The sequence below is a fragment of the Plasmodium vivax genome, chromosome 7, assembly GCF_000002415.2.
Source record: "Plasmodium vivax chromosome 7, whole genome shotgun sequence".
Taxonomy (NCBI): Eukaryota; Apicomplexa; class Aconoidasida; order Haemosporida; family Plasmodiidae; genus Plasmodium; species Plasmodium vivax.
Window position 1 is genome coordinate 1367200 of NC_009912.1, and position 21061 is coordinate 1388260.

Here is a 21061-nt window from a genome sequence, read left to right on the forward strand (position 1 = left end):
TGGGGGAAAAAAAAAAAAATAAAAAAATAAAAAATAAAAAGCTAAACGACGCTTGCCTTCCTTTCGATTTGGGAAATCCCTGGACGGGGAACCTCCGCCACTGCATGGTAGGATGTGATAGCCCCAAGGGGTAAGGGCGCGAAGAGGAAAAGGATGTCTCCGGTGGATGGTCGTACCACCCCGTATACTGCATGCGTACGATGGGGATATGCCGCCCACTCGGGTGGCGGCCCAAATGACCGCCCCCATAACCGCGCACATCCGCCTAATACGTGTTCTTCACGGGGACAAAGTTGTAAATGCCCCTCTTGTCAATATTATCGTCGTAAAAAATGATATCTCTCTGGTTAAGGAATTGCTCGTCATCGTCGAGGTCTTCGAACAGGGATTCGTTGTCTACGTAGAACAGACTGCTATTGTTCTGAACAGCTTCTATGTCAATTTCTGACAACACGGGAGGTGGTTCTATAGTCTGTTCACCTTCCGTTTGTCCAAACAGCTTACTACTAATTCTGGCCGTCATGCTCTCCTCATAGTAGCCCTCATCCTTGGCTCGGTCGTAGGCTCGTCTGAGCGACTTGAGCAGCACATCCGCTGTAAATCTGTTGTACATTCTCTTTACGAATGAGTTTATATATCTTTCCAGGATGGTGTAGAACCTGTCGAAGACTCTGAAGGTGTTTCTCAATAGAAAAATAATGTTATCGTAAAAGGCATACCACCTTACGAGGGTAAAAATGAAGAATGAAATTGATAGAGAGTGGACCATTCCCAGTAAAATAACTCCACTGATTCGGTGCGTCTCTGGCTTTTCCTTTGGAGGAGCATTTGTGAGGCCTTCCGTTTGCTTTGACAGTTCTTGGCCCAGCGGATTCGGGAAGAACAAATGGTTCCGCAAGTATGCGTTTCCACTGGTGTAGAAGGTCAGGTAAACGAAATATGGTATGATCTTCTTTCCCTCGAGTCGGTTCGTGTAGTACCTCTTCCAGAAGCCGCCTTGTAAATTCGCTTCCTTTATCTCATCGCTGATCTTCATAAAGAAGGCCGCGACGACGAGGGGCAAAAACTTTTTGTCGAGGAACTTCATCGTCTTGCGGAAGACGTAGGCATTGGCACTGGTCATAGATTGGTAGTCGCAAAGAACACTCAGGTTGTTCAAATTGTAGATGGCAAAGAGTTCCGATGCGAGTTTGTACATGTTGGCCAGGACAAAGGTCTTTCCGTATTTGAGCTGAACGACGGGTTTTTTTATAAACATGGGGAAGAAGACGTTTAAGAGGCTATCAAACATACTGCCGTAATAGACGTACTTAAACTGGAGGGCCGGCTCCTCTACCATTGTTAGACCCAGCATACTGGCGTTTCCAAATTTCCTGTCTAGCTTGTTTATGTGTTTGCTTATGCGTGTAACGAACATCATTTGGAATAGCGTGTACATTGTTTTTTCGTAAAATCGGGAGGCCATGGACAGGTGGATTTCCTCCTCGCGCACTTCCTTCTTCAGCTTGGAGTAGTCCTGGCGCACGCTGAAGAAGAAGATGTTGTTCATGCTCTGCGGGGGGGGTGGAGCGGCGAAAATGTCGGTTGGCGTGGGGGAGAGGCGGATAGGTAAGATGCGGTGGTGCAGAAGCGGTGGTGCAGAAGCGGTGGTGCAGAAGCGGTGGTGCAGAAGCGGTGGTGCCTCTCCTGACTGGTTCGCACGCGCAGAGAGCACCCTGCTCAATCCCTCTGATGGATGCTCTGTGCACCCTGCCGTTGGCACACACTGCAGTTGCCACTCACTATGTCGTCGTTGCGCCTGTGGGAGAAGAAGCTGTACTGAATCTTCCGGAAGAGCAAGCGGACCGTCTGGAGGAAAGACATCTCGGTGAAGATGGCCTGGTTCATCTGATAAATCACATACAAGGCGTCCACGATCTCTTTGAGGTACACCTTATTGAAAGTGTACCCGTAGATCAAACCGAACTTGTAGAAGTTCAGGGGGTTACCAAAGATGTTGTGCATGAAGTAGTGTATCTGCTGTCTTAGGATGATCGATTTGGGGGTCGCTCCAAAAAATTTCCTCAAAAGCATAATGTCTCCAAGGAAATAAATATTTTCAAAATTTTTTAAGTACAGTTCGTATGAATCTCTGAGGAGCATAATTTTGTTATTTATGTTGTAGGAGCCGAAATGTTTGAACAACGTCCTCACGTGTTTTTGATTAAACTGATTGATAAAGGATTTCTCGATGATTTTCTTCAAGTGCAAGGTCCACTTGCTATACTTGGGCGCCACGAATTTTCCCTTTTTTTGCTCCTTTTGCATGTTGTATCTTCCCTTGGGGTGCTCGTAATTTATTAGGGGGAAATTGTACATGTAACTCGAGAACCACTCTTTGAACCTCCCTTCGATGTCCATCGTCAAGCCAAATGGGTGATGCTCGCCTAGAGGCGTTTCGTTCAGGTAGTAGAAGAAGTCCATCTGCAGCACGGAGCTCACGTGGATCACGAACTTGATGCACTTCTTCATCTTCTCTATGATGTCCTTGTCTATCATCTTTTCGAGCTCTGCAGGGGGGGGGGGGGAAGCGGCGCCCCATTAGAGGAGGCGTTTTGAAGAGGAGTTGCCAGTCAGCGGGCGATTTGAAGCGGTATGTGGTGTGCGGCGTGGATAATGCGGCGTGGAGCGACCCAGCTGGTGATCTCCTTGCCCGCCCCTCTGCCTAGCCATCTGCTGGCAAATCCTGCGGTTCCCCTCGCCGCGTCTTACCTTCCAGAAGGTTCACCGCCTCGTTCTTCCTCGTGCGGTTCGTGATGTACTTCTTCAAGTAGGAGGGATACCAGTGGTACGTCACGATGGTTTTCTTCTGCGTGTCTTCGTCTTGTAGGTCCAGGTACATGGCGTTGGATATGCTGTACTGCGCGATGTCTGAGGGGTGGCGAAGAGGCGAAGAGTGTGATCGGAGGGGTGGCGAAGAGGCAAAGAATGTGATCAGTGGGGTGACGAAGCGGCAAATAATATAACGGAGGGGTGACGAAGCAGCAAAGAATACAATCGGAGGGGTGACTAAAAGGGGCAACGGAGAGTGACACCTTTCCCGCGGGAGAAACAGGTGCGATTTCCACCCAGGTGCTGTGACTATGTGCACTATAGGCAAGCGCGAACAGCTCTCCCCTTAGGAGTCCCCCTCAGAGACAATGCCTCCTTAATTCCCCCTCCAGCTACCTTTATAAGTAGTCATCCTAAATAGGAAGAGGAAGGTAAACCAGTTCAGGTCGTGCATCAGGAAACTGTTGTACTCTTCATATATATTCATAAACCGAATCAGGTGGCTTACGATGTTCACCTTGAGCACCTTCGACGTGTATCCGTTGTACTTTTGCAGCATGGACATGCTGTCCTGCACTTGGTCTGTACGTGCACGAGGGGGGAAGAAGTTGGTTAGGTGGGGTTAGCGGAGGGGTAAAGAATAGCACCAGGTTGGCAAGGAGATCCTCCGACGTTGAAGCAGCGGTGTTGGGCGACTCCACGCGCAAACTCACTGTTTATGTAGAAGAGGGTTCCTTCGCATATGTTGCACTTGGACGAGTCGAACTTTTTGTTTTTAAATATGGAGCTGATTTTGAAGGCCAGCGTTTTGTTCTTCTTGGTCCTGCTGTAGCACATCTCGACGCCTGCAAGGGGGTTAGCGGCGGGTTGGCGGTGGGTTAGCGGCGAATTAGCGGCGAACTGCGATTTTTAAGCGAGAGGGTGGCACCTCCAGCAGGCAACTGGGGGTAGACTGCCCGACATGCCGCCTCCATGTTTACATTTTACGAGGTTCTCATAGAGGTCCTTCATCGGTCGGTTGTCTTCGTAAGCCAATTGTATCGCTGCGAGGGTGTGTGTGTGGGGGGTGGATGATAATGTATAGTCAGCTCAGTGTGCCCTCCCTATGAGCCATCTGTTAGAAAAGTGCTGCACATGTGGTGTGTACGGCTCCGGATATTATGACCCTTCGGGTGATTCTCTAGGCAACATTTCTGTGCGTGTTTTTTTTCTTTCCTTCCGGTGGGCGGCCTTACCGTTGTAGTACCCTGGCAGGTAGAGAGACCCGACGTAGGCGCCTATGTTTCCATCTGACGTTGGGGAGAAGTGGCAGAGATGGGAAGCGGCACAAGTGGTGAATATCAGAAGTGCTTGTAACTAAGGAGCACTTCCAAACGATCAGGTACTTGCAAAAAAAGTGCCTTACTCAAAAGGCCGATAAGGTTGAGCAGGTGGATGTACAGAACCTGGTCCCCATTGAACTCGTTGTAGTACTTTATAAAGTTGACGTAGTTCGTGAAAATGTCATGCGGATTGCTCTTTATGGGGAATATCAGTTTGGTCTGTTCGAAGGTATAGTTATGCTTGTCCACGAAAGGCATGTCCTCCTGCTTCTCTTCTTTAAACTTAGGACCATCATAGATGCAACACGACCCGCTGCTATCCTTTTTGCACATAAAGTCAAAAAATTTTTCTTTTAAATGGAAATTTTCCATGAGCATTTGAAGATTTAAATTTAACTTGGCATCATTTGTGAATAGCTCCATTTGATATTTGTTAATGTGATGTACAAGGAACTCCAAGATGGTGCACTCTTCTGTGGTGGACGATATATTGTTTTTTAGATAAAGTTCCCTCCTCTTTTTATCCCCTTCGTAAGAGTTACTTTCGTCACAGAGGAGGTCCAGCACTTTGTACCTGTCCGAGTGGTTGAAGCGTAGGATGCTATTCCAGTTGTGGAACTTGAGGTTGCCAATTTCGAAGAATTTATTGTAGTGCTTGTGGGCCAGCTTGAGCAGGATGAAGTGGCCGAGGGCTGCGGGGGAGGTGGTAAGGAATGAAGGAGGGAGGAGACGGCATTAAGGCGGTAGGGTTAACGACGCGCAGTGAAATTCGGGTCTGCCATAATTCCTCACTGCAGAAACCGCTGCGATACACACCTACGAAGTGGGAACCCACGTAGTTGAATATGCCGATGTCGAAGTAGTTGGCCTTGCGGTCCAGCTTCCTCATCAATTCTATGTTGGGCTGGTAGGTGAAGAGCAAATCGTTGTAATTGATGATGTCCATCTGGAAGTCTATGGGCATGTAGAGCGCTATCCTCCTTCGGACGGTCTTTCCAGATAAGCCCCTTTTCCCAAAAATACGCTTCTTCATCATACGGGTGCCAACTTCATCATCATTTTTTGGGTCATTTTTATTGGTGAAAAGATTATTCAATTTGAGCAAAGCCTCACTGATTTTGAAACTCTTTTTATATTCATTCATAGGTATTTTCATAATTTTAATAATTTTTAGCGTCCGTACGATTAGTATTTTCTTCTTAATCAAATCTGAGAGTTCGTGCTTGTAGTCGATGGCAACTTGTGTTTTTAATGCATGTTCATATTTTATGATGTCTTCCGCTTCCGAGTGGACAGTGGGGACAATGTACTCACGATCATGGTGGTTTACCGCCTTAAATGGGATCATTTTAAATTTAGAAAAATCAAAATACCTGCGAACATCATGTCTTACGATGGGTAATTTGAGCTTGTCTTGTTCCAGCGTCTGCAATATCATGTACTCTAGCTTCTCCAAATTAGCATACAGTTCCGCATTGTCTATAATTCTTTTCAACTCTTCTATGTTTTCATTTTTGTAGGAGCAAGCTATTTTTCGCACGAGGGTGATGCCGATGTAAAATATGGTTTGTTGGATAAACCAAATTTTCATTTTACTGCAAGGTTAGTTTCTCCCGTTTTGCTTTTTCGATTTTTCGGTTTTTTGCTTTTTTGCTTTTTTGGGTATGCATTCACTCGGCGCTGCGGGGGGGAAGCGGTGGAGAAGCGGTTGAGAAGCGGTTGGGAAGCGGTTGAGAAGCGGTGGAGAAGCGGTGGAGAAGCGGTGGAGAAGCGGTTGGGAAGCGGTTGAGAAGCGGTGGAGAAGCGGTGGAGAAGCGGTGGAGAAGCGGTGGAGAAGCGGTGGAGAAGCGGTGGAGAAGCGGTGGAGAAGCGGTGGAGAAGCGGTTGAGAAGCGGTGGAGAAGCGGTTTCGATGTGGTTACGCCGCGGTTACGACGCGGTTGCGAAGCGGAGGGCAAAGGAACGCGGGGGACACCCCCATAATTTCACGCGTGTGCATAAACGGATCAGAAGGCGCATTCCGTTCCACTCACATTTTTCAGTCTGTTGAGGGCGCGCATGTAGCTTTGCTGGCACTGGAACGTCACGGAGTGTTTCTCTGGAGAGAGAACGGGGGTGGGGGGGGCATCCCTGGCTGCTCCGCGGCTTGGGCTCTCTATTTGCCTTTGCCTCTTCTGGCCAGGGTTGCTCGGTCGGTTGCTCAGTCGGTCGCTCGGTCGGTTGGTTCGCCCGTCCGTCCGTTCGCTCGTTTTCGTTTTTTATTCGTTACTTGGCAATTTCGCTCTTTTATTTTTCTTCCTTTTTTCCGCTTTCTCCGTTTGTCCTTTTTTCCGGCAAACTTTCAGCACCGTGTGTGCAATTTTTTCAGCTGTTCATTTTCTTTCCGCTTCTTTTCACCCGGCAAATGTGCACACTTTTTCCGATACTCACATTTGCCGGTCAGTAACAACTGTTCTGCCTCTTCCTTTCGAACAATTGTTTGCAGCTTTTCCCCAAAAAAAAAAAAATTCTCGCTTGGGGCAAGAGGACAGTTTGGGAAAATACATAAAAAGGTGAAAAAAAAAAAAAAATATGAACAAAAAAAAGGAGAGGTAAGGGAAGGGGGAATACAACTTTAGCTTAACGTTTTTATGATAAAAAAAAAAAAAATAAAAAAAACTGTGCACGTAGTCTTTTTAGCCTTAAGCTGAAGTTATCTTGTTAATCTTGGTTGTGAACCTGCCAATTGTACACTTTTTGCGATTATTTTTAACTCAAAAAAAAAAAAAAAAAAAAAAAAATACGCACATTTACGTTATATCACTTCTGTATGCACATCCGTATGCGCATCCGTATGCGCATCCGTATGGATACAACTCGTGCGCGGGAGGAACTGGACAGAGCGCACAGCTGGAGAGTGGCGCCAGGGACGCAGATCGATAAAAAAAAAATGCACAGTGCACTTGTCATAAATCTGTGTTTTTCGCCAAATGAAATGAATATGGGGTAGTGCATAAGGAGGGTGTGTATGCGCTTTTTCCAAAAGTGGCACTCGCCACTTCGGGTGGTGGCAACGCACGCTTCTCCCCTTGTGCGTAAAGTTCCGCCAAGGGGGGCGACACAGAATTAAGCTATTATCGGAGGGGAAGGCAGAAAAAAAAAGGAGATTAGAAAAAAAAAAAAAAAAAGAAAAAGGTAAAATGAGGACAAAAAAAAAAAAAAATAATAAGAGGGACAAAATAAAGGGAACAAAAAATAAAACAAAATAAGAACAAAAAAAAAAAAAAAAAAAAAGCAGAATAACGGGAAATAATTGCAACTCTTGTTCCTTCCCCCGCGCGCGCCCCCTTGACACACAACTGAGGGCGCTGCCTAGAATTCGCATGCGCACAGTACGTCGGCGCGCGGTGCATACGTGTATTTATCGGCTTCTCCACCCTGTGGTGTGTCCTTCCCCCCCTTAGAATATTTTTTGCACGCTCGCCTTTAAACGGCATACCTAGCGTGAGTTACACTGCGCGTGGGTAGCGGCGCAAAGCTTCACTTTTAACATCGCTTCCCCCCATTCGCCATCCTAACATTTGTCCCATACTAAAAGGTGAAGGCGCGGAGAAAGAGCGCAATAAAGGGCGGACGGATGGACGGACGGATGGGTGGACGAACCTGACAGCCATTGGTGAAGAATGAGAGGGAGGAGCGAAATGCCTTGAACGCCGGGGGAGATTAATAGTCGATTGAAAAATATTTTTCCCCTTTCCTGGAATTCCACGGAATGGGTAAGTGAGATGTGTGCTGTTATGCGTCGTCATGCGAGCAGTGGGCATGAAACGAAAAAAAAACACTCAATAGGGGGACGTAAAAAAGGGACTCAAAAAAGGGACATAAACGGACTCTCTTACAGACACGTAAAAAAAACTCAAAAATGAACTCACGCAAAAAGAACAAAAAAAGAAAAAGACAAAAAAGCTGACAAAAACATAAAGCACATTCTCACCCACACACCCATGGGCGTAAGCATCACTAATCGAAATGGGAAAAAATAATAGCATAAAAAAAAAGAAAAAAAAAAGAAGATCAATTTAGGAATTAATTCATAAGATGGGATTTAAAATACGCTATATATCATTTTGAAAAGGGGGGAAATGCAATTAACGCTGGGAAAGGGGGGTAAAAAAATAGGAGGTTTCGCCAACGAGTGTGACAACATAAGTGCTTATATGGAGAAGGGGAAAAGGTGTACAAAAAAATGAAAGTTAAAGTAAAAATAAAAATGAACAAGAAAGCGCACATTCGATATTGTGCATTTTTATAATTTTTATGATTTTTATGACTTTTATGATTTTTATGACTTTTATGATTTTCATAATTTTTATAATTTTTTTATTTTCTTTATTCTTTCATGAGAACAAGGAATGGGGGTGCACACGTAAGAAAATCGAATTAGGTTGGCCCTTAGGCGTGACGCTTCTGCGAAGATGCCATTCGGAACCGCTGTCCATCAGTAGACGTAGTTCACCTTTTGTTCTATCTTTTCTCCTTCTGGGTGCAGTTTCGATTCCATCATTTCGAGTTTTTGCTGCACATCCGATAGCATTTTGATTTTGACTGGCAGTGGCGATCTCTCTGCCCACGCCGGGACGGCTGTTCCTTTCCACTGGGCGGGCAGCGATGCAAGCGATGGTGCTGGCGGTAGTTGCGGTTGTTGCGGTTGTTTCGGTAGGTGTGACAGGTGCGGTACATTTGGCAGGTGCGCTTCCGCTTTGGGTTCCGCTCTGGCTTCCACTCGAGCGTGTTGGCCAAGCGGCTGGTTTGCCTTTCCCTTATATTTCTCTTCCTCCTCCTTCGCTTTAACACTTGCGCGCAGGACCTCCACTTCGTCACCCGCGAGCTGCAGTTCATTCTGCACCTTCTGCATTTGCTCAAGCAGCTTCTGCTTCTGTTCCGCTTTGATTTGATATTTCTTTTGCAGCTCCCTTACGAGTCCTATTTTTTCCTTTTCCTGGAACATTTTATTTTGTGGGTACAGGAACAGCAGCTGTTTGTACTCCTCATTCGGATGCACATAAATGTTCCTCTTATGTTTCACATTTTCAATTTGTTTTTGGAGTTGGTTGATTTCTTCTTGTGCCTGTCTTAGTAGAGTAGCTACTTGCTGTTCTTCTATTTTTTTTTTCTTATGTTTATTTTCTGCTTCAATAAGTTCGAGATTCAATTGCCATAGATCTTTCGGAGCGTTGGGATTTATCAGATGATTGTTTGCTTGTGCTCGCTTGGAGATCTCATCCCGTAGAATTGCTTGCAGTATCTGTTGGTTGAATGTGAGTTGTGCATTTTCGCCACCCTCCTTTGCTGTGTCCATTTGTTCCAATTTCAATTCTTTAATCAATTCGTCTAGTAATTTTTTTTTCATTTCGTTTTTGAAAATTTCCTTCAGTTCATTTTTTACCTCCATTTTTACCTCTTTCGTTACCTCTTTTTTTACCTCTTTTGTTACCTCTTTTTTTATCGCTTTTTTTACCCGCTTGCGCATTTTTCTGTTTCTTTCTTTGTAGCTCTCCGAGTCGTTGTCCTCCCCGTCGTCATAATCGAAGCTATCGTAGTAGTCGTCATCGTAATAGTCGTCTTCTAAGTCTATTTCTGACTCATCATCAGAGTCTTCTTCCTCATCATCTTCTTCGCCTAGGTGAGTATTCCTTTTATCGTTAAATTGGTTTATTCCTTTGTATAGCTGGCCATATTTTAGGCGGAGATTTGTTCTGTGCTGGTCGTCCAGGAGACCATACAGAAGGGGTCCTTTTTTTTCACTTTTTTTACTCACATGCAGTGATTTTTCCTTTTCTTTCCCTTTAAATTCGCTTACACTCATCTCTTCGTCGTTATTAAAATGCTGGCTTCTGTACGTGTCTTCATATGGGTACCACCCGTTTGTGGCCCCCTTTTCGTCGTTTCTCATGTGCAGTAGGCTTTTCATTGGTGACATGCAGAGTTTCTTTGGCGAGTAGTGCCCTTTGTGGAGGAACTTTAAAGCGGATTACATGAAAGGGGAGGGAAAAAAAAAAAAAATTTAAATTACATAATTGTATCGGCACATACACACACACATGTGTATGTGTGTGTGTACATTTTGAGCAGACGCGGGCAACGCTCCCGTGTCTAACCCGCGTGCACGTTTTGCGGACGACGCTCAAGAGATACATCATGGTGAAGTAGAAAATAATAAAGGGGGTGAATATTTTATATTTCGTAAATAAATCAAACGTGTTCGGGATTCCTGGGGGGAGGGAGTGAACCCCCTCTAGCCGGGGTCCAAGGAAATGGGTGCTTCCTCCTGATCCATCGTTAGCCCTAAACATGTTACGCAAGTGACGGTTGGGGGTGGAAGTGCCCCTGTTTACATAATCCCCTTTGGAGAGTTAGCGGTGGGGTGGCGGTGGTGTAGTGGAGGTATAGTGGTGGTATGACGATGGTGTAGTGGCGGTATATCAGTGGTGTTGCGATGGTATATCAGTGGTGTAGCGGTAGTTTATCAGTGGTGTTGCGATGGTATATCAGTGGTGTAGTGGTGGTATAGCGGTGGTGTTGCGATGGTATATCAGTGGTGTAGCGGTGGTATAGCGGTGGTATAGCGGCCTGCGGGTGCATAAACCACGCTGTGAAGAAGTGTTCCAGCTTTCGAAAGCGAGCGATCGACAAAGGGGAATGTTAGGTGGGATGCGACGGAGGGGCAGAAATGGGGAGCACAGTGACACAAAAATGGGCAAAAAAGTGACGCAGAAATGGGCAAAAAAGTGACGCAGAAATGGGCAAAAAAGTGACACAAAAATGGGAAAAAAGATTGCCGCAAAAATTGACGCAAAAATGCAGCGAAAAAAGAACAAAAAAACGAACGAAAAAAGGAGTACGGAAAAATATTGTCAACTTTTAAGAGTTAGAAAAAATTGCGAGAAAAATGGTAAACGGCAGAAGGTAAAACACAAAAAAATATATTTTGGGAGATACATTTAATTTGTTTTATTTCATTTTTTACTTAGAATAGTGGAACCATTGGGTAAAAGAAATGTGTATTATCACAATTTTGTGTAACTCGATTTATTTTATTTTTTCATTTTAGTGTTTCATTTTTTCACTTTAGTGTTTCGTTTTTTCATTTTATTTTTTTATTTTATTTTATTTTTTTTTTTTTATTTTATTTTATTTTTTTTTTTTTTATTTTATTTTTTTTTTTTATTTTTTATTTTTTTTTTTTTCCTTTAGAACAAATTGCGCTATCCTAGATCAACTCGCGCAGGGAAATGTTCAGAGTCTAGTCAGCCGACTTTGTTCAGTCGCGCTAAAGGGGCTCCCATCACACACCTAGCTAAACACACTTGCGAGGCTCTGATCCTTAAAAGCACAATTGATTTTCCACACACCTTACTGGAAAAGTAAAATTGTTCACTCGTGGATCATACACACCGCACACAAAACATGAGTTGGTCCCTGCTCCGTTCCTCTCCAGGGTTAGAAGAGCATGACGCGCTGTGCAAATAGTTTGTTCCTACGCTACTGACCTTAAAGTGCTTTACTCCTCGGTCAAATTGCCGCTCCCCAGATCGGACCATCATCACACGCGCTAATCGATTAGCCTATCGCAATAAGTGCATATACCCCAGCAAATTAAAAAAAGTCGCAAGAAAAATGAAGCCGCGCAAGGACGTTCACACCTTATCCACTCTCCCGCAAGTACAGAGAAGAGTCTTCCCAAACGCGTTTCACCATAACAGAAATGAGCAATTATTTTAATTTGTTTTTATGCAAAGCCTGAATGGTTAATATGCCTCCTTTGTGATGACCTGTTCATTTGTGCTCCACCTCTCATAAGCTCAAAAGGAATGACGCACAGGTTGAAGGATTATTTTTATGCTCGTAAAAGGGGGCAAAAAGGAAGGCGTACAGAGAAGGGCACGGGGGTGAAGTGCAACAAATGGTTCCCCTTTCTCGTAATGATGTGTGCGTTAGGAATTTTGTGCCAGTAAGCATGCGATGGTAACTCCCCAGGGGGTAAAATAAAGTGTGTGCTCATGTGTGAAGGACTCCCCGTGTGTGCAATGGGCCACTGGGCGGAGAGTTTAAGGTTTTTCCTCAGGGGGGTAATCTGGCCAAGGGGGAAATGTGAAAAACGGCATGTCGATCCCCAGCGAGCAGCGAATACTCACCGGATAATCGCTTAAGAAGGGGGGCACCCTTGCCATTGCATCCATCACTTGGCGTCCTTCACTTTGCCTCCATCACTATGCCTCCTTCACTTTGCGCCCTCAATCGCAAGGCGTTTTCTCCTTTGGGGGAAAAGATAAAAATAGCGCAGCTCCCGGAGTGGTACAGCCAACAGACAGGCGAAGCGACCCCCTTCCGTTGGTGCCTAGCCACGATTAAGCCTTTGATGATACCCATCAGATGATATACCCCCACATGCATGTGCCACTGCATGTTTAGTCCCTCCCCCCCCCTTTCGCCGTTTAAGCACATTCAGCTGTAAATCCCGCCAAAGGGTCCATATACGCTAGTTCGACCAACTGCACAATTTTCCTTTCGCTCGTTTGTTTCACTGCTGTTTGTGTTCCTCTTGGTAGGGTCTCTTCTTCATTAATTTTATTTTTCCCACCCCCTGTTTGCTTCTTATAAGTTGAATGAGGTGTTTTTCTTATGGGGAGTTCACCACCATGCTTTCACCTCCAAACAGAAGCACACCTGGGCATGGCAAATGTAAGCTGTGAAAGGGGGCGAACATGGGGAAACAAACCCAAAGGCATACCTACCCCCCTCCCCACTGTGCTAGAAACGGACAAATGAGAAAGCATATGTATATCATTTCGTTCAAGGTGCAAATTGAGCAGAGCAATAATTATGCGAAAAGGAAAAAAAAAAAAAAAGGATTCAAAATTCCGAGGGGGGGAAGCGTTCATCGAGCTGTTGTTCAGGGTTATGGAAGCCACCTGGGGTACGTATATGCAGAAATTCAAAAGAAAGGGGGTACACAAAAATGGTGCAAAAAAAAGTGGTGCAAAAAAAAAGGTAGCCAACGGGTTATGGTTACCCAAAGGACACTTGGAAAAAAAATTGCTCTTGCATTTTTGAGCAGTTCTAAATGCATAGAAAGATGGGGGAAGGAGGAGTGACTCCTTTTCCTCACATCTCCACTGACTATTTGACGAGCACTTCCTCGTCTTTTAGTTGGTAGTGCACTCCTCCGTGTTGGTCCTCCGGATATACCCATTCATCGTCCTGTTGAGTGACCCCTTCGTCGTCTGACTCAGAGACTTTTTCATTGTCCCCCTGAGAGACTTCTTCATCGTCCGCATGAGCGACCTCTTCATCGTCCCCCTGAGCGACCTCCTCATCATCCCCCTGAGCGACCTCCTCATCATCCCCCTGAGCGACCTCCTCATCATCCCCCTGAGCGACCTCTTCACCGTCTTGCTGGATGACCTCCTCATCGTTGTCCCCCTCACTGTCTTCTTCGCTGTATTCCTCACCGTCTTCGTCGTACTCCTCGCCGTACTCTCCTCCGCCATAGTCCTCCCCATAATGCTGGTCAACCATTTCTCCATATTCTCCCCCATACGGCTCTCCATACTGTTCCCCATAATCTTCCCCTAATTCCTCCCCTAATTCTTCGTCCAGTTCGTACTCGTTCCCCTCTTCATCGGCTTCCTCTCCGGCCTGTTCTTCGCCCCCACTTGTACTCTGCTTACTGCTTATATCATTCTGGCCAGACAGGGTCTTCTGTTCCTTTTCCCAATCAGCACTGTGCGCTTCGAACACCGTGGTGCCGGCGAATTCGAGCTTGTCTTCGTTTCCTTCGTAGTACTTGCAAGGGTGAAAACAGGAGGGGGGGAAATCAATGTGCTCAGAAGGATATATGCACATGTAGTTACGCAAAGGTTTTGTGCACACGATTACACATATGTATATGTATGTACATATGTGTTGGCGGAACGCGATCACGACAACTTGGCACAGCGAGCGAACATGGGATATAAAAAAAAAAAAAAAAAAAAAAAAAAAGGGGATGACTCCCCATGTCCGCACATCCTCATTTGATGTGGACCAGTTGGGCTACCTTTTCGTATAACTTATACGCCGTGCACACTAGGATGAGAAAGCCAGAATAGGAAATAATATTGGGGAGTGGGTACTCCTGGTTAGGGTTAGTCTTAAATAGTGACCCTAATTTAGACCCAATTATGTCTTTTAACAGCACTACGGAGTTGTTGCCTAAGGATATGAGCTGACTCAAACTCATGGCTCGCTAGCTAGCTATTTTTTTTTTTTTTTTTTTTTTTTTTGCCAAAAGGGGGAATATACAACTCGGTTGTGCAGTACCTTCACAGGGATGTACAAACGGAAGTTGACAATCTGGAGAATCAGGGAAGAGTGAGAAGGGGAGAAAAATTTATATTTATTGTGTGGATAACTTAGCGAAAGTGTGCAAAGTGATACGGGGGGAAATAAAAAAACAAATGTGCAATGAATTAAGTCAGCAGAGTGTTGCACATGGGAAGTGGCGCATGTGTACACAATGCACATACGCGTTACGTATGTGTGTGGGGGTGAAAATGGTTTGGGAAGGCATCATGGCAGTTTCCCGGAGGTGCGTATGTTTTATTATCCCCTGGGGGAAGTGAACTATTGGCGTGATATGCGTAACGCTTACGGTGTATACGTACGGAAGTTTGGCCATGCAACCAGATTGATCCTCCTCATTCGACACAACCAGGGGAGGAGGGGAGAATTACTCTTCGAATGGTGCTTCCACGTGAAATACGCATTTGTAAGTGTAAATTACACATGGAGCAGGTTGCCCATTCGCAGAGATGTCAATAGGGAAAAGGGCATCCCGAAAAGGTCACTTAGTTTTTTTTTCTTTTTTTTGCATCCCATTTCGGTGGGTCCCCTTTTACACAAATGGTTGCACCAGGTTGAAAAGGACAAAATGGCGTTCTTGTAAAGTGGGTCACCATAAGCGGGAAAAAAAGAACAAATGAACCAAAGAGAGTAAGTATGATGCGCCCCCCTGGGTGGGAAACATTCGAAGCGCGTTTTTTTCCCTCTTTGGGGGGTTGCCCCCTGGTTAGTTATTATGCCAAGGTGGGTGGGTTACACACGTGCTGGACGTCAATTTTTTGCAAAAAAATGCGAAAATATAGGATCGATGAGGCGAACAAGGCAGCAGAGGCGGAGGCGCCATTCCCCCAGAGTGGGGAAAACGGCATATTGGGAAAAAAAAACAAAACAAATGTAAATAAAAAAAAGACGCAAAAAAAAAAAAAAAAAAAAAAACGGAGCAAGAAGGGCGACTTTCCCCAACATGTTACGCGACAAGTTCACCCTGATGAACGACGTGATTGGTCTCCACTGCATGAACCTTTAACTGTAGAGAAAAGGACAACAGATTAGTTCTTTGAACTCGCCTACTACGAGGGCGCTTCTACACTTCTTTCTTTTTTTTTTAACGTTCCAGTGGAAAGTGCTTCACAACTGCATGATATTCCCGTTTTGGAGGGGAAAACGGGAAGGCTTCCTTTTCCCAACGGTTGGTGAAATGCTTTGCAATGTGTGTGATGCGAAAGGGGAGGATTAAAAAAGGGCACTTCCCCGTTGAAGTTGCTCCCTGCGCGATGAAGTTGTTCCCTCCGCGATCAAGATGTTCCCTTTTGTTGCCATTTTTAGTAGCGCGGAACAGTGGGGGCTCTCACGAGATGCATGGGGTTACATCGTTTGGAGGCTTTCTCGGAGGCTTCCTCGGCGGATTGCTTAATTGCCCCCTTTTTCGTGCGCACAGTGGGCCAAGCCACTGCTGGGGGGGAAATGATCAGTTCACTTCTTAACACGTTTGGGTGGATAAACTGGAGAGACAGGTGCGTGCGTGTAAATTCGTGCGTTCATCAATGAAATTTTAAAAATAGGAGAAAAAAGGAGAGTAAAAAAGGAGAGAAAAAAGGGGGGCAAAATGGAGAGCTAACAAAACGGCTGACCAGCTATTCCGCGGGGCGATACGCACAGCCTGCACTCAAGTTGGCTAAGCACTGGGTGGCCACCCACTGGTTTATTTACTGTTCGGAATTAAGCTTGGGTTCTTTTTCCACAGCTCAGATATATGATAAAGGTTTCTGAAAACATCGTAGGACATGTCTGAAATATGATACTTGTCGAAATTTGCGTTTCTCTTTTTGACTTCATTTTCCATGCTGAGCATAATGTCCTTTAGCTTTGGGTAATCTGGTTTTCCTGACTTGAAACTTTTGGCCATATTTTTTTCTGACATTCGATTTACTTTTTCCATAATTTCTTTAGTGAGCTTGGCATGTTTATTTGCAGCTGCGTGCATTTTACAATCCTCGGAATGATCATTCATTTCATGATGACGCTGTTCCTTTTTCTTATAACTGTAGTATCCTATTCCAGCTAGTACATTTGCCAAAATGGCTGCCCCTAAAATGGCTGATGAGATGAGCACCTTCTTTTTGAAATCCTTTTTCTTCATATTTTTATCGAATGCGTCTAGTTTTGCTTTCACTTTTTCCAGAAATAAATTCTTACATGTGCAGGGTGTGAGTAAATTTAGGGCCACTAAAACAGCCAGCGTTACCAGCACTTTTGTAACCTTCATTTTGGCTAGCCAGAAAAAAAAAAAAAAAAAATGAAAAGAATTTCACCTAGGAGGCCTGAAAAGGGGTTAACAAAAAAAAAAGGTTATAAATATGTCTATCGTGGTGACGTACAAAGGGGGAAAAGAAAATCCGTCCCACTTTGTCACCCTTTTAATGGTGATAAAGGTGGAGAGTGTTTCGATAAGGCCACACAAATGTGTGTATGCATCGGAAGTGTTTCTCATTTTTCTCATTTCTTTCCCATTTTTTCCATTCCCCCCATTTTTCTCATGTTTCCCATTTTTTCCATTTTCCCCATTTGTTCACTTCCGAGCAGTCGATGCGCATCGATTTAGGTACCTTGTCAGGTCAGGAGGTTTGTCCTCTTAAACAGTGTGCAATTGTGTGTGTACTGCGCGGCGGAGGGGAAATGATTACTCTAGAACGTTTAGCGAATGGAACTTTCCCTTAGCGGTGAATATGAACAAGCGCCCGCGAATGCATATAACTGTGAATAACCTTTTGCGGGGTGAATATCCTCTTTACCATGTTAGCCTTTCCATCTATTTTTGCAATTCCTTTTTTTTTTTTTTTTAACTTACTGAATGTACATTTCGTTGCGCATTTTTTTTTTTTTCGAAAAATAAAATTTCCACCCAGGGAGCACCAACCAACACAAAAATGCATCGTCAAGTAAATGCATCGTCAAGTAAATGCATCGTTAAGTAAATGCGTCGATAGTCAATGCGTCGATGGCCAATGCATCAGTGCATACACCCATGCATGCATGCATGCGCGTGTGTGTGTTTCTTCGGATGCACAGCTTGGTGCGCTGCCCGAGAAGGCAAATCGCCGGGTTAGTTTCCCCCTCGCATTTGACGCTCCGCCAAAAAAAATAGGCGCAATTGTAACTTCGTTTGCTCTCCAAGCGATAGTTTTTCCCCCAAAGACAAGTTTAGGGGGGGGCACCCCGCGTGTGCGCCATGCGTCGTCCCGCTGTGCGGACATTACATCACTAATTGCTGCTTTATTGCCATATTATTGCATTGTACTGCGTAGTATTGCGTATTATTGCGTAGTATTGCATATATTGCATAGTATTGCTTTTTTTTTATTTTTTTTCACCCCAGTCACCCCTTTCGTGTCGTGGCGCTCACTTCCAGAACCAAATGCGAAAGTGCAAACCCCCCAGTACTGTACGCGAAGCGCTTGCCGGCCACTTTCCTGAGCGCGCGCCCCAGGCCCGTGAAAATATCCGCGAAAGTGTGTAATTGTACTGCTTACCTGGTTGCATTTGCAGAATTGTTTGTATATGCCGAGTGGTTTAAGTGCTCAGGGAGGGGTGAAAGGAACACACGGGGAAAAATAATAATAAAATAAAATAAAAAAATAAAGTACTAATCCCCGCGGGGGATACGAGTCGGCCGAGCACACACAAGTGAGAAATGTACACACGCGAGATTGACCCCCGAAGAAAGGAAAAAAATATTTACCGTTCCATCCTCATTCATTCATCGCACTTGTGTGTGCTTGAGAGTATTAACAGTAAGGATGTGATTATTTCTCGTAAATTTTTGCCATGCCCATTTGGAACATATCGGTAAAATTGCTCCATTCATCCTGATCGTTTTAGGGGCAAACCATGAGGAAGCGAAAAAGGACGCGTGTAAGAATGTACGTATGCGTACCAGATAGGCATATGGTATCTCCCCATCGCTACATTTTTCATTTTTGACGAGTTAACAATTTAGCTACTCCCCATTGGGGGCTTCCCCCCATGGGATGTTTGTTCCATTCGAAAAAAAAAAAAAAAAATTAAAAAAAAAAAAAAAAAAAAAAAAAATAGCTATCTCAAAATTTGGCTAGCCATTTGAATGACTCCCCCACAGCGCTCTTTCTGTGCTAATTAAAAGGTGCCTGTGTGACGATGCAACGAAAGCGGTTTTGTCAGTTACCTCTCAACAGTGAATGTTGAAGTGATGGGAATGCACATAATTTGCGTTGTTCCTTAGGGATAACATATTTAAGTGTACGCCTTTTGGATGGTGTGTCCCGCTCGCAGGCTTCATTACATGGTCATCTGCTCCTTCATTTTGGTGTTAACTCGTATGGGCATAAATGCGTAGGAAGGGTAGATCCCATGTGGAGGGAGGGAGCACTGCCCTTTGAACACAGTCAGTAATGACGGAAGGGAGGAAACCGAATCATTTTACTCGTTTTTTTTATTTTATTAATTTTTGCGAAGGAATGGAATTTATTTTAGTTATACTCAAAATTGTGGACACGTCCATGTGTCGGCAGATATTTGTAGAGCGTCTATGGGTTGGGCTAGACTAGTAACATCACCTGTGCAGATGATTCATATGGGTGACTGTACGTTGAGGCGGACGGGTAGGTGAGCGTTTAATTGCCAACCCGGAGGTACGAACGGAGAGGAGGGAACCCCCCCAAAAAAGTGACTACGTGGACCCATTTAGCTCTTATAGTGCACACACCAGGTGAACATAAGATACCTTTTGTAGTTATCCTTATTGGGTGTTAAAAAAAATGAGTTATTGCATTGGAGGGAGGGGCTCTCTAAAGAAATATTACCCATTTGATGGCTTAACTGGTAGCCACAGCTTAGGGGGAGACGCTTTTCAAAAGGGATGACTTGTGCAGGGGTGGACGCTCAACAAGGGAAGAGCGCCTCTTTGCATAGTTCGTTATTTTATTTTGTTGCCATTTTGGAAGGTGACGAAGAGGGAGGAAACCTGTCCGTGCTGCCTCTTCTCACGGGGGAACAATTTGAACACCGCAGACCGTTCAGGAGGAAAGGAACGTTTACGTAATGTAAAGGGGGTTACTCTCTTCGGAGGGAACCCTTCCCTTTCCACCGCTTTTTTGGATGAGCACATTCACGAGAGGGACAAATAAAATGGTAAAACAGTAAAATGATAAAATGTGCAATCGGGGCGAGTGCATTTGAGGGGCCCTGTTCTGGGCCTGCCTTGTCAGGGCACAGCAGGGTAAAGGCCAAATGAGGGCAAAAAAAGGTTCACTTCCAAATTGGGAGACCATCCAAAATGAGGAATTCAAAATGGAGAGCTTCTCTCAAATGGAATTCGAGTGATTCTTTCGGGAAAAAAATTTCGCGCTTCCGTTTTTGTCACCCCATTCGCTTCGTTTACTGCCGCAACGATTGCAATTGTTTCGTTTTTCTTTGCCATTTTCTCGCTTAATGAGCAGTTCGCGATGCGAAGCTGCTTCGTCGGCAGGTACATACATAAATTGATGAACAAATTGACGAATAAATATTTCGTTCAGTCCAGGACAAAATGCGCGCGTGGTGGCGGAATGATGAGGGGGAGATTTAATCTGTTGTATAAATTGAGCTAAGTTTTTCCCCCCTTAATTTGCAGCTTACACAAAATGAGTGATTTGTTTTCCCCTTTTTCTTATTCGAAAGAAGTTGAAAAAAATTATGTATATATTAGTCAGTCGCTTCTTTGCGCATTTTCAATTTGTTCATTTTTAGGTTGGCAGAAATGAATCGCAAAAAAAAAAAAAAAAATATGAGGTGCTTGTCCTTTTTTTTTTTTTTATCTTTCAATTTTTTTTTTTTTTTTCTTTCAATTTTTTTATTTTTTTTTTTCTTTCCATTTTTTTTTTTTTTTTTTCCCACTAATAAATCTTATAGAAGAAAAAACTTTCAAAATTGATTCCCCATCTGGCACAAACAAATATGCTGCCTCTTTTTTTTTGCGCTATTTTGCAACTGGGCAGAATAACGCGACAACACTGTTGCATGCGCGTAGTGTATATACGGGGGAGGCCACTCGAGAAAATAATTTTTACAAAAATGCATGTCCATTGGTACATCCGCGCGATGAGAAAGAAAAATAAAATGAGGAAAAACTTGCGAAAATTGACCAAACTGATTTGTTTCTCCATTCCAATAATTTTCTTAATTTATGCTTCGACCGCAAAAATGGTATGATTTTTTATTTTTAAAAAAAAAGGATTTTTTTTTTTTTTTCTGTTGGAGGGTAGATGTAGGACCTGCGCGCTGCGCGTAGGTTACTTAGATGTACAAAAAATTGTATTTGTCTACGCCGAAGGGCGACAATTTTTTTTTCAAACGGTAATGAAGCGTTTGTGAAAGACATCGGTTTTTTTGTGTCTACGCCGAGGAAGTGCCCACAAAGTATAAATAGGCATAATATATACGCAAAAAAAATATGCTCACTTTTTTGCGAACTTAGCCTGAAACGAAAAAAAAAAAAAACTCGCCCCTTTTAGAGACGCCCCATTTGCGTTTCAGAAAAATTCTTGGCAATTC

General features: G+C 44.3%; 4 protein-coding genes across 4 annotated transcripts, besides 16 other annotated features; all 4 read right to left on the reverse strand.

The window, feature by feature from the left end:
• Positions 1-265: 265 nt before the first annotated feature.
• PVX_086930 (cytoadherence linked asexual protein (CLAG), putative) lies at positions 266-5724 on the reverse strand (the record flags this gene model as incomplete). The annotated part of the gene is made up of 9 exons (XM_001608280.1): positions 266-1552; positions 1783-2549; positions 2752-2910; positions 3208-3393; positions 3525-3656; positions 3792-3854; positions 4047-4100; positions 4217-4799; positions 4969-5724. 9 exons carry the CDS (start codon positions 5722-5724, stop codon positions 266-268), a joined length of 3987 nt encoding a protein of 1328 aa, XP_001608330.1.
• Positions 564-602: a microsatellite.
• Positions 2129-2158: a microsatellite.
• Positions 2195-2282: a microsatellite.
• A 989-nt stretch (positions 5725-6713) lies between the features above and the next one.
• Positions 6714-6758: a microsatellite.
• Positions 6759-7176: 418 nt separating this feature from the next.
• Positions 7177-7204: a microsatellite.
• Positions 7205-8609: 1405 nt separating this feature from the next.
• On the reverse strand, positions 8610-10082 carry PVX_086925 (hypothetical protein; the record flags this gene model as incomplete). Its single annotated transcript, XM_001608279.1, has 1 exon — positions 8610-10082. The coding sequence occupies one exon, from the start codon at positions 10080-10082 to the stop codon at positions 8610-8612; it is 1473 nt and encodes a 490-aa protein (XP_001608329.1).
• A 1619-nt stretch (positions 10083-11701) lies between these two features.
• Positions 11702-11729: a microsatellite.
• A 29-nt stretch (positions 11730-11758) lies between these two features.
• Positions 11759-11793: a microsatellite.
• An 879-nt stretch (positions 11794-12672) lies between these two features.
• Positions 12673-12718: a microsatellite.
• A 318-nt stretch (positions 12719-13036) lies between these two features.
• Positions 13037-13060: a microsatellite.
• Positions 13061-13291: 231 nt separating this feature from the next.
• PVX_086920 (hypothetical protein) lies at positions 13292-14393 on the reverse strand (the record flags this gene model as incomplete). The annotated part of the gene is made up of 2 exons (XM_001608278.1): positions 13292-13957; positions 14211-14393. The coding sequence occupies 2 exons, from the start codon at positions 14391-14393 to the stop codon at positions 13292-13294; spliced, it is 849 nt and encodes a 282-aa protein (XP_001608328.1).
• Positions 13567-13592: a microsatellite.
• Positions 14394-15860: 1467 nt separating the features above from the next.
• Positions 15861-15971: a microsatellite.
• A 225-nt stretch (positions 15972-16196) lies between these two features.
• On the reverse strand, positions 16197-16760 carry PVX_086915 (early transcribed membrane protein (ETRAMP); the record flags this gene model as incomplete). The annotated part of the gene is made up of 1 exon (XM_001608277.1): positions 16197-16760. The coding sequence occupies one exon, from the start codon at positions 16758-16760 to the stop codon at positions 16197-16199; it is 564 nt and encodes a 187-aa protein (XP_001608327.1).
• Positions 16328-16348: a microsatellite.
• A 435-nt stretch (positions 16761-17195) lies between the features above and the next one.
• Positions 17196-17221: a microsatellite.
• A 1857-nt stretch (positions 17222-19078) lies between these two features.
• Positions 19079-19104: a microsatellite.
• Positions 19105-20365: 1261 nt separating this feature from the next.
• Positions 20366-20396: a microsatellite.
• Positions 20397-20435: a microsatellite.
• Positions 20436-21061: the final 626 nt, after the last annotated feature.